The 12,317-nt window shown below is 43.2% G+C and overlaps 1 protein-coding gene across 5 annotated transcripts in view; it reads right to left on the minus strand.

Annotated features, from left to right (window-relative positions):
• Nucleotides 1-12,317, minus strand: part of LOC133655653 (plasma membrane calcium-transporting ATPase 1-like) — a 232,155-nt gene that overhangs the window by 61,086 nt on the left and 158,752 nt on the right. For 3 of the 5 annotated variants that reach the window (XM_062056042.1, XM_062056016.1, XM_062056009.1), the window contains exons 5-7: nt 9,936-10,061; nt 9,751-9,876; nt 6,688-6,723 (exon numbers count right to left, since the gene is read on the minus strand). In XM_062056042.1, coding sequence (XP_061912026.1) covers nt 6,688-6,723; nt 9,751-9,876; nt 9,936-10,061 — 288 coding nt within the window. The remainder of the gene's footprint in view (nt 1-6,687; nt 6,724-9,750; nt 9,877-9,935; nt 10,062-12,317) is intronic. The other 2 variants (XM_062056033.1, XM_062056024.1) reach the window with 1 other exon arrangement.

Below are 12,317 nucleotides of genomic sequence, written 5' to 3' on the forward strand. Positions count from 1 at the left end.
CCTCACTCACTACTCTCACATTCACTACTCTCACACTCAATACTACCTCACTCACTACTGAATCAGGGTGCAACTCTCACACTCACTACTCCCACACTCACTACTGAAGCAGGGTGTAACTCTCACACTCACTACTCCCACATTCACTACTCTTGCACTCACTACTCCCACACTCACTACTGAAGCAGGGTGCAAGTCTCACACTCACTACTCCCACATTCATTACTCCCACACTCACTACTGAAGCAGGGTGCAACTCTCACACTCACTACTCTCACACTCACTACTCTCACACTTACTATTCTCACACTCACTACTCCCACACTCACTCCTACCACACTCACTACTCTCACACTCACTACTCCCGCACTCACTACTCCCACACTCACTACTCTTGCACTCACTACTGAAGCAGGGTGCAACTCTCACACTCACTACTCCCACATTCACTACTCCCACACTCACTACTGAAGCAGGGTGCAACTCTCACACTCACTACTTCCACACTCACTCACTATTCCTACATTCACTACTCCTACACTCACTACTGAAGCACGGTGCAACTCTCACACTCCCTACTCCCACACTCACTACTCACAGTTGACCAGTTTTTGCGAGGAAGGTCAGCGCCCGGCGGTAGGCTTGTATTTGGGTTTAAAGAGAGTTGAAGGAGACGGGGGGTCTCCTGCCAGCTGGTTCTCCATGCTTCAAGTGTGTTGAATTTGGGTCCACCAAGAGTTGCTGGGTGGCGGGAGAATGGGCGCCAGGAGGGTAGGCGTTGGCGACCAAGGTCTTGGGAGTCTACTACAAGTTTGTGCAGGTGATGGGTTGGATCCTGCGAGGCCTTACTCACAAGTCTGTGTGTGGTTTTCCCTGCGTAGGGCGGCTGGTGCGATGTCAGATAGTACCGGGAGAAACTCTGTTGGGGTGGGTTTCAGGCAGCCGGTGACAATGCTCATGGTCTCTAGAGGGTGATGTCGAGTTTCTTGGCATGTGCGCTGCGGCAACATGCAGGGAGGCACATTCTGCCGCACTGTACAGCAGAGCAAGGGCGCTGGTTCTTAAGGTGGAGGCGCTTGCTCCCCAAGACGAGCCTGCTAGTCGCCGTAGGAGGTTATTCTTGGAGGAGACTTTGGCACGCAACGATTCAAGGTGTTGTTTGTACGTCAGCCTGCTATCCTGTTTTGCCGAGCTATGTGGGAGTTGAGTTGTGCGTAAGGGATGACCCATTGACGTTAACTGTGAGTTGGCAGTGTGCCTCCTTGGTGTTGAGGTGGAAAGGTTGTTTTTCGCAACACTCAGTTTAAGTCTCCACGTTTTCAGGTACCCTGCTATTTGTAAAATGTTTGAGGTTAGGGTCTCCTCTACTGTTGAACAGTTTCTGTCTGAATGTAAGAGGGCGAGGTCATCCGCATATCCGTACTGCCTTGTTGTGGGGGGAAGATCGCTGATGTACTGTATAGGTTGAAGAGCAATGGGGCCAGTACTGATCCTTGGGGACTCCATTTTTGAGGCGCCGTGGGCGGCTGGCCTGTCCTCGCTTGTCTTCAGTGTGAAGCTGCGGTTGGAGAGGATAGTACATATGAACCGTACTAGATGGCGGTCTGGAACACTCCGGAGGAGCTTCAAGATAAAGCCCTGGTGCTGCTTCCGCGGCGAAATCCTGCTGGTTGGTCAGGTAGTTGGGGGTCTATGGTGGGGTCTAGGCGGGCCAAGAGGAGTTGCTCCTTTCTTTGAATGGGACGCAGAGAAGTGAGACTGGGCGGTAGTTCTTGGGGTTGTCCATTGGTTTGTTGGGTTTGGGTAGGACAATGATTGTTGCCCTTCGCCAGATCTTGGGTATTGCTAGCCTGTTGAGGCAGGAAGAATAAAACTCCTTGAGCCAGTTCTGACATTTTTGGCCACAGTGTAGCAAAAATTCTGGTGGAATGTTGTCTGGTCCCCGGGCTTTCCCGCTCCTCTGTTGTCCGATGGCAGTGGAGAGCAGTTCAGATGTGAAGGGTGTTGACATGTGGCCGTCTGCTCCTGGGGCTTGCCAGAGGTTTGTGGTTTCTAGCTTGACGGAACTGGTGTGGTCTTTTGCAGTGTCCGTGAATCGGACATTTGCAAGAAGTTGTTCAGCAATTGAACACAATGCCCTGTATCAGCCATTGTGTTGGTCGGGAGCTTCTGCCTGTCAGGCTGTTGAAGGTCTTCCAGGCCTTTCTGCTAGAGTAAGGGAAGTAGATGCCTTGGACTGTTTCCTCTCATCGCTCTCTACGGTTTTTGTCTAGACATTGTCAGGTCTGACACTTTTGAGGCTGCCTCTTCGCCAAGTTCAGCATGCACCTGCATTCATTGTAGTGTGTGTCACACTCTTCGTCCCAGTTTGGTATATACCGACGGCGGAAGCCGTGAGGGATGGTCTTCTTTGCTGCGCTGATGGTGAGTTTGCAGAAGGCTGAGTCAGCAAGGTCGGGTGCAACTCCCTCACTCACTTCTCCCACACTAACTACTGAAGCAGGGTGCAACTCTCACACTCACTACTCCCACACTGACTACTCTCACACTCACTACTCCCATACTCACTACTCTCACACTCACTACTCCCACACTGACTACTCTCACACTCACTACTCCCACACTCACTACTCTCACATTCGCTACTCCCACACTCGCTACTCCCACACTCACTACACTCACTACTCCCACACTCCCTGCTCCCACACTCACTACTCTCACACTCACCACTCCCACACTCACGACTGAAGCAGGGTGCAACTCTAACACTCACTACTCCCACACTGACTACTCTCACACTCACTACTCCCACACTCACTACTCTCACATTCACTACTCCCACACTCGCTACTCCCACACTCACTACTCTCACACTCACTACTCCCACACTCACTACTCTCACACTCACTACTCTCACACTCACCACTCCCACACTCACGACTGAAGCAGGGTGCAACTCTAACATTCGCTACTCCCACACTCGCTACTCCCACACTCACTACACTCACTACTCTCACACTCCCTGCTCCCACACTCACTACTCTCACACTCACCACTCCCACACTCACGACTGAAGCAGGGTGCAACTCTAACACTCACTACTCCCACACTGACTACTCTCACACTCACTACTCCCACACTCACTACTCCCACACTCGCTACTCCCACACTCACTACTCTCACTCTCCCTGCTCCCACACTCACTACTCTCACACTCACTACTCTCACACTGACCACTCCCACACTCACGACTGAAGCAGGGTGCAACTCTAACACTCACTACTTTCACACTCACAACTGAACCTGGGTGCAACGCTCACACTCACTACTCTCACACTTACGACTGAAGCAGGGTGCAACTCCCACACTCACTACTCCCACATTCACTACTCCCACACTCGTTACTGAAGCAGGGTGCAACTCTCACACTCACTACTGAAAAAGGGTGCAACTCCCACACTCACTACTCCCATACCCACGACTGAAGCCGAGTGCAATTCTCACACTCACTACTCCCACTACTCTGACACTTACTACTGAAGCAGGGTACAACTCTCACACTCCATGCTGCCTTGCATCACCCTCACCCTTTCCTCACACACACACACACACACACACACACACACACACACACACACACACACACACACACACACACACACACACACACACACACACACACACACACACACACACACACACACACACACACACACACACACACACACACACTTTGGACTACTACTACCAATACTCCAATATTACAGTATTTGTTGAGTACTACCACTACTCCAATATTACAGTATTTGTTGACTGCCACCACTACCCCAACATTGCAGTATTTGTTGACTACTACCACTTGTCCAATATTGCAGTATTTGTTGACTACTACCACTACTCGAATATTGCAGTATTTGTTGAGTACTACTACTACTCCCATATTGCAGTATTTGTTGACTACTACCACTACTCCAATATTGCAGTATTTGTTGAGTACTACCACTACTCCATTATTGCATTATTTGTTGACTACTACCACTACTCCAATATTGCAGTATTAGTTGACTACTAAAACTACTCCATTATTGCATTTTTTGTTGACTGCTACCACTAGTCCAATATTGCAGTATTTGTTGAGTACTACCACTACTCCAATATTGCAGTATTTGTTTAGTAGTACCATTACTCCAATATTGCAGTATTTGTTGACTACTACCACTACTCCAGCATTGCAGTATTTGTTGAGTTCTACCACTACTCCAATATTACAGTATTTGTTGACTAGTACAACTACTCCAATATTGCAGTATTTGTTGAGTACTACCACTACTCTAATATTACAGTACTTGTTGAGTACTACCACTACTCCAGCATTACAGTACTTGTTGAGTACTATCACTACTCCAATATTACAGTATTTGTTGACTACTACCACTACTCCAATAATGCAGTATTTGTTGACTACTACCACTACTCCAATAATGCAGTATCTGTTGAGTACTACCACTACTCCAATATTACAGTACTTGTTGAGTACTATCTCTACTCCATTATTGCAGTGTTTGTTGACTACTATAACTACTCCAATATTGCAGTATTTGTTGACTACTATTACTACTGCAACATTGCAGTATTTGTTGACTACTACCACTACTCCAATATTTCAGTATTTTTTTAGTACTACCACTATTCCAATATTACAGTATTTGTTGACTACTACCACTACTCGTACATTGCAGAATTTTTTGAGTACTACCACTGCTCCAATATTGCAGTATTTGTTGCATACTACTACTATTCCATTATCGCAGTATTTTTTGAGTACTACCACTGCTCCAATATTGCAGTATTTGTTGCATACTACTACTATTCCATTATCGCAGTATTTGTTGAGTATTACAACTACTCCAATATTACAGTATTTGTTGACTACTACTACTACTACAACATTGCAGTATTTGTTGAGTACTACCACTACTGTAATATTACAGTACTTGTTGAGTACTACCACTACTCCATTATTGCATTATGTGTTGACTGCTACCACTAGTCCAATATTGCAGTATTTGTTGACTACTACAACTACTCCAATATTGCAGTATTTGTTGACTACTACCACTACTCCAATATTGCAGTATTTGTTGAGTACTACCATTACTCCAATATTGCAGTATTTGTAGAATACTACCACTACTCCAATATTACAGTATTTGTTGACTACTACCATTACTCCAGCATTGCAGTATTTGTTGAGTACTATCATTACTCCAATATTACAGTATTTGTTGACTACTACCACTACTCCAATATTGCAGTATTTGTTGAGTACTACCACTACTCCAATATTACAAGATTTTTTGACTACTACCACCACTCCAACATTACAGTATTTGTTGAGTACTACCATTACTCCAATATTGCAGTATTTTTTGAGTAATACCACTACTCCAATACGACAGTATTTATTGACTACTACCACTACTCCAGCATTGCAGTATTTGTTGAGCACTACCACTACTCCAATATTACAGTATTTTTGACTACTACCACTACTCCAATATTGCAGTATTTGTTGAGTACTACCACTACTCCAATATTACAGGATTTGTTGACTACTACCACTACTCCAATATTGCAGTATGTATTGAGCACTACCACTACTCCAATATTGCAGTATATGTTGAGTACTACTACTATTCCAATATTGCAGTATTTGTTGAGTACTACCACTACTCCAATATTGCAGTATGTGTTGAGTACTACTACTACTCCAATATTTAAGTATGTGTTGAGTACTGCCACAACTCCAATATTGCAGTACATGTTGAGTACTACTATTACTACTCCAATATTTCAGTATTTATTGAGTACTACCACAACTCTAATATTGTAGTATGTGTTGAGTACTACTACTACTCCAATATTTCAGTATGTGTTAAGTACTACCACTACTCCAATATTGCAGTATATGTTGAGTACTACTACTATTCCAATATTGCAGTATTTGTTGATTACTACCACTACTCCAATATTGCAGCATGTTTTGAGTACTACCACTACTCCAATATTGCAGTATGTGTTGAGTACTACCACTACTCCACACAGGAAAGCATGTGGAAGAGAACTGTAGGTCCCGCCTACTTGTCTGGACACAAAGATTGTGAATGACCGACAAGAGGCTCACTCTGTTGATGTAATTCTACTGTGGAATAAGGGAGCGATGCACAGAGTGAACCCTCTTGTATCCAGTTTGAAAGCCAGAGACGAAGAAGTAGCAATTTGTGGGTGACGTCAAAGTTAATGATTTAATTTTCAGAAGAATGTTGAAACGTGACCTCCGTCAAGACTTGAAGATTACTTGACTTGAGCGGTGCGAGTACATTCCGCCACTCGTCAAATACAAGAGACACAAACACAAGCCCACCCTTGTAACCATGGCGACAGGCTGAGAGTTGCACCCTGGGACAGGTAAAGCAAGGTGAGAGGACGTCCCCTTTGAGAGAGAGAGAGACAGACAGTAGCGCTCCCCTCCTGCCTTTGAATGGACCAGGATGGAGGATGGGGACAGGAAGAGGAAGGGTGGGGGACAGGAAGAGGAAGGGTGGGGGGCAGGAAGAGGAAGGGTGGGGCACAAGAAGAGGAAGGATGGGGGGGCGGAGCGACAGGTGGATGAATGGAGGGGGTTACCTTTGTTGCGATTTTCGGGGGGTCCTTGATTTTTACCTGTTCGGACAGAGAGAGAGGGCGGAATGCTGATAAGATGGATCGAAGAAATCAAACTGGAGGAGAACACAAATACCAACAGGTGTGTGTGTGTGTGTGTGTGTGTGTGTGTGTGTGTGTGTGTGTGTGTGTGTGTGTGCGTGCGTGTGTGTGTGTGTGTGTGCTGTTAGCAGGAATTAACCATTCAGGGGAGAGAGACACACTTTAAACATTTCCCTTAGATCAACTTTCAAATAGACTTTAGCTCCACTCGTGTGATACTTGAAGTGTACTGTGTGTTTACAGTATGATACTTGAAGTGTACTGTGTGATACTTGAAGTGTACTGTGTGTTTACAGTGTGATACTTTAAGTGTACTGTGTGTTTACAGTGCGATACTTTAAGTGTACCATGTGTTTACAGTGTAATAATTTAAGTGTACTGTGTGTTTACAGTGTGATACTTTAAGTGTACTGTGTTTACAGTGTAATCCTTTAAGTGTACTGTGTTTACAGTGTGATACTTTAAGTGTACTGTGTGTTTACAGTGTAATACTTGAAGTGTACTGTGTGTTTACAGTGTAATACTTGAAGTGTACAGTGTGTTTACAGTGTGATACTTTAAGTTTACTGTATGTTTACAGTGTAATACTTTAAGTGTACTGTGTGTTTACAGTGTAATTTTTTAAGTGTACTGTGTGTTTACAGTTTGATACTTTAAGTGTACTTTATGTTTACAGTCATGTACAGTGTTCTGTGTGTTTACAGTGTGATGCTTTAAATGCACTGTGTGTTTACAGTGTGATACTTTAAATGTACTGTGTGTTTACAGTGTAACACTTTAAGTGTACTGTGTGTTTACATTGTGATACTTTAAGTGTACTGTATATTTACAGTGTGATATTTTAAGTGTACTTTTTGTTGACAGTGTAATGCTTTAAGTGTACTGTGTGTTTACAGTGTGAGTGTACTGTACAAAACATTTCATTAAAATGTCAATTTCAAGCTGTAATTACAAATAGTTCTAATCAATTTAGAAAAGAGATCAACTGATACGGCTTTTTCGTGGGATGATATTTCTCGCTACTTTGTATGACTAAATACTTAGTCACTGAGTATTACTACTAACTTACTACTACTTCTCACTACTTTTTATGACTAAATACTTAGTCATTGGGTAATACTATTAACTTATTGGGTAATACTATTAACTTTATGCTACTTCTCACTAGTTGTTATGACTAACTACTTAGTCACTGGGCATTACTACTAACTTACTACTACTTCTCACTACTTGTTATGACAAAATACTTAGTCTCTAGGTATTACTACTATCTTACTACTACTTATCACTACTTTCTATGACTAAATACTTAATCACTGGGTACTACTACTAACTTACCTCGACTTATCACTACGTTTTATGACTTAATACTTAGTCCCTGGGTATTACTACAAACTTACTACTGCTTATCACTACTTTTTATGACTAAATACTTAGTCACTGGGTATTACTACTAACTTACTTCTACGTCTCACTACTTTTTATGACTAATTACTTTGTCACTGGGTATTACTACTAACTTACTACAACTTCTCACTACTTTTTATTACTAAATGGGGCGGCATAGTGGGGCGGCATAGCTCGGTTGGTAGAGTAGCCGTGCCAGCAACTTGAGGGTTCCAGGTTCGATTCCCGCTTCCGCCATCCTAGTCACTGCCGTTGTGTCCTTGGGCAAGACACTTTACCCACCTGCTCCCAGTGCCACCCACACTGGTTTAAATGTAACTTAGATATTGGGTTTCACTATGTAAAGCGCTTTGAGTCACTGGAGAAAAGCGCTATATAAATATAATTCATTTCATTTCATTACTAAATACTTAGTCACTGGGTATTACTACTAACTTACTACTACTTATCACTACTTTCAATGACTAAATACTTAATCACTGGGTATTACTACTACTTCTCACTAGTTGTTATGACTAAACTATTAGTCATCTAGGTAATACTACTAACTTAATTCTACGTCTCACTACTTTTTATGACTAATTACTTAGTCACTGGGTATTACTACTAACTTACTGCTACTTCTCACTAGTTGTTATGACTAAATACTTAGTCATTGGGTATTACTACTAACTTAATACTACTTCTCACTAGTTTTTATGACTAAATACTTAATCACTTTGTATTATTACTACTTATCACTACTTGTTATGACTAAATACTTAGTCAATGGGTATTACTACTAACTTAATACCACTTCTCACTAGTTTTTATGACTAAATACTGCAATCATAGTGTATATCATGACTCTGCTGATGTATTTCTGTTGGACTTGCTAAAAAATGAAGGAAAACCTGCCAATACGATAAAAGAAGGTCGGTATCGGTACACGTTAAAAAGCCGATAACTGGTGGATGCCTAATTTGGAGCCTCAGCTTCATCTGCTCTCCGGATGATTTCCCAAGACTGCAGACCTCTGAGTGTGTCTGCCTCCGCTGAGCGGCTTCATTCTGCCACGTTACAATGGATGGCTGACAAACGCTCGCCGAGGAACGAAATGATCGCAGAGAAAAGGAGGAGAAAGGAAAGTGAAAGCAGAGTTCATGAGTGATCACAAGCAAATCATATGCACTTGGAGAGCCAGCACACAATGCGGTGGGTTAGCATCACAGCGCTCTCCGCTCCATGGAGGTCCCAAAGCAAGGACACAGGAAGTTCCATAGTCACAGGTTGTAGGATGGCGACTCAACAGGAGTGAAGAACCAGACTTCCTCCACAGGCTGACTACTGAAACTGCATTTTGCCCAACAATAAACATCTGCTGACTTTTAGCCGTTGGAGAAGAACAGAGTGACTGGGATCATCTAACGACTGGACTAGGACTACTCTGACCTTGGTCTTTCTAACTTGAGAGTCTTCTCCACACACTGACTGGGGTCCAGTGCTGAGGAACATGAAGACCATGACAGTCCAAAGGAGCCTGCACAGCGCCGGCGACTAGACACATCCAAACGTGACATTGCTTGCGTTTTCTCTTACTTTTCTTGACCTTCTTCTCATCTTCGTTGTCGCTGGCGCCCAACAGCGTGAAGATGATGCCGGTTTGAGAGTTGAGGCCCACGGCCGCCACCACCATCCTGCCAGAGCCCTCCATCACGTGAGTGCCTGGCGTGGACACAGAGGTGAGTTCCACGGCGAGAAGACGGCGGTCAAGTGACGCTCACCTGACAGCAGCATGGGGTCCTTCTCCAGGGACTTGCGCACCTGGTCCGATTCACCGGTCAGAGAGCTTTCGTCGATCTTCAGGTCGTTGCCTTGGATCAGGATGCCGTCCGAGGGGAGCAGGTCTCCTGCAGGAGCACAAGGACGGGTGTGAAGAAGACCTTCCAATACTGAAGATAAACTACAGACAACATCTCGCGTCAAAACACTACATTTTAGAAGAAAATTTATATTTCTCCATATATTAGTCGCACTGGACTATAAGCCGCAGATATTTACGTCGTGAAATGAGTTAGTTACACATAAATATTGTGTGTAGTGGTTAGAGTGTCCGCCCTGAGATCGGTAGGTTGTGAGTTCGAACCCCGGCCGAGTCATACCAAAGACTATAAAAATGGGACCCATTACCTCCCTGCTTGGCACTCAGCATCAAGGGTTGGAATTGGGGGTTAAATCACAAAAAATGATTCCAGGGCGCGGGCACCGCTGCTGCTCACTGCTCCCCTCACCTCCCAGGAGGTGATCAAGGGTGATGGGTCAAATGCAGAGAATAATTTCGCCACACCTAGTGTGTGTGTGACAATCATGGGTACTTTAACTTTTAACTTTAAATATTTGTTTACATACCTTGATTGTTTCCAAACAGTATCTGTAACAAGGCAGTAAAACGGTTGATCAAACAAAACAGAGTCGTCGATGTTGCTATTCATCCTTTATAAGATGAATAATATGGTTCTAGAGGTTTATCAGGATCCTTCTACTTTATGAGTTTCAACAGTTCCCTGAAGTGGATCAATTAATCAATCAAAGTTTATTTATATAGCCCTTAACCACAAGCGTCTCAAAGGGCTGCACAAGCCCCAAGGATCATTTTAGTACATTGTTGGATTCCTTTCCTTAATCCGTTCCATGGTTTAGTCGCACCTTTGTATAAGCTGCAGGGGTTCAAGGCTGGGGGAAAAAAGTCGCATCAGCATTGAGAACCATCTTAACTCAGTGGTTCTCAAACATTTTTCACCAAGTATTACCTCAGAAAACATTGAAAGTACCACCATAATGACAACATTACAATACAGTAGTGTAGTAGACCTAAGTATTCATCAAGTACCACCATAATGACAACATTAAAATACAGTAGTGTAATACAACCAAATGTTTTTATTTTTTATTAAATCAACATAAAAAACACAAGATACACTTACAATTAGTGCACCAACCCAAAAAACCTCCCTCTCCTCACTCATTCGCACAAAAGGGTTGTTTCTTTCTGTTATTAATATTTCTGGTTCCTACATTATATATCAATATACGTTTGTACAAACCCCGTTTCCATATGAGTTGGGAAATTGTGTTAGATGTAAATATTTGCAAATAATTTTCAACTCATATTCAGTTGAATATGCTACAAAGACAACATATTTGATGTTCAAACTGATAAACTTTTTTTTTTTTGCAAATAATCATTAACTTTAGAATTTGATGCCAGCAACATGTGACAAAGAAGTTGGGAAAGGTGGCAATAAATACTGATAAAGTTGAGGAATGCTCATCAAACACTTATTTGGAACATCCCACAGGGGAACAGGCAAATTGGGAACAGGTGGGTGCCATGATTGGGTATAAAAGTAGATTCCATGAAATGCTCAGTCATTCACAAACAAGGATGGGGCGAGGGTCACCACTTTGTCAACAAATGCATGAGCAAATTGTTGAACAGTTTAAGAAAAACCTTTCTCAACCAGCTATTGCAAGGAATTTAGGGATTTCACCATCTACGCTCCGTAATATCATCAAAGGGTTCAGAGAATCTGGAGAAATCACTGCACGTAAGCAGCTAAGCCCGTGACCTTCGATCCCTCAGGCTGTACTGCATCAACAAGCGACATCAGTGTGTAAAGGATATAACCACATGGGCTCAGGAACACTTCAGAAACCCACTGTCAGTAACTACAGTTGGTCGCTAAATCTGTAAGTGCAAGTTAAAACTCTCCTATGCAAGGCGAAAACCATTTATCAACAACACCCAGAAACGCCGTCGGCTTCTCTGGGCCTGAGCTCATCTAAGATGGACTGATACAAAGTGGAAAAGTGTTCTGTGGTCTGACGAGTCCACATTTCAAATTGTTTTTGGAAACTGTGGACGTCGTGTCCTCCGGACCAAAGAGGAAAAGAACCATCCGGATTGTTATAGGCGCAAAGTTGAAAAGCCAGCATCTGTTATGGTATGGGGGTGTATTAGTGCCCAAGACATGGGTAACTTATACATCTGTGAAGGCGCCATTAATGCTGAAAGGTACATACAGGTTTTGGAGCAACATATGTTGCCATCCAAGCAACGTTACCATGGACGCACGCCCCTGCTTATTTCAGAAAGACAATGCCAA

The sequence above is a fragment of the Entelurus aequoreus genome, linkage group LG01 (assembly GCF_033978785.1).
Source record: "Entelurus aequoreus isolate RoL-2023_Sb linkage group LG01, RoL_Eaeq_v1.1, whole genome shotgun sequence".
Classification (NCBI taxonomy): Eukaryota; Metazoa; Chordata; class Actinopteri; order Syngnathiformes; family Syngnathidae; genus Entelurus; species Entelurus aequoreus.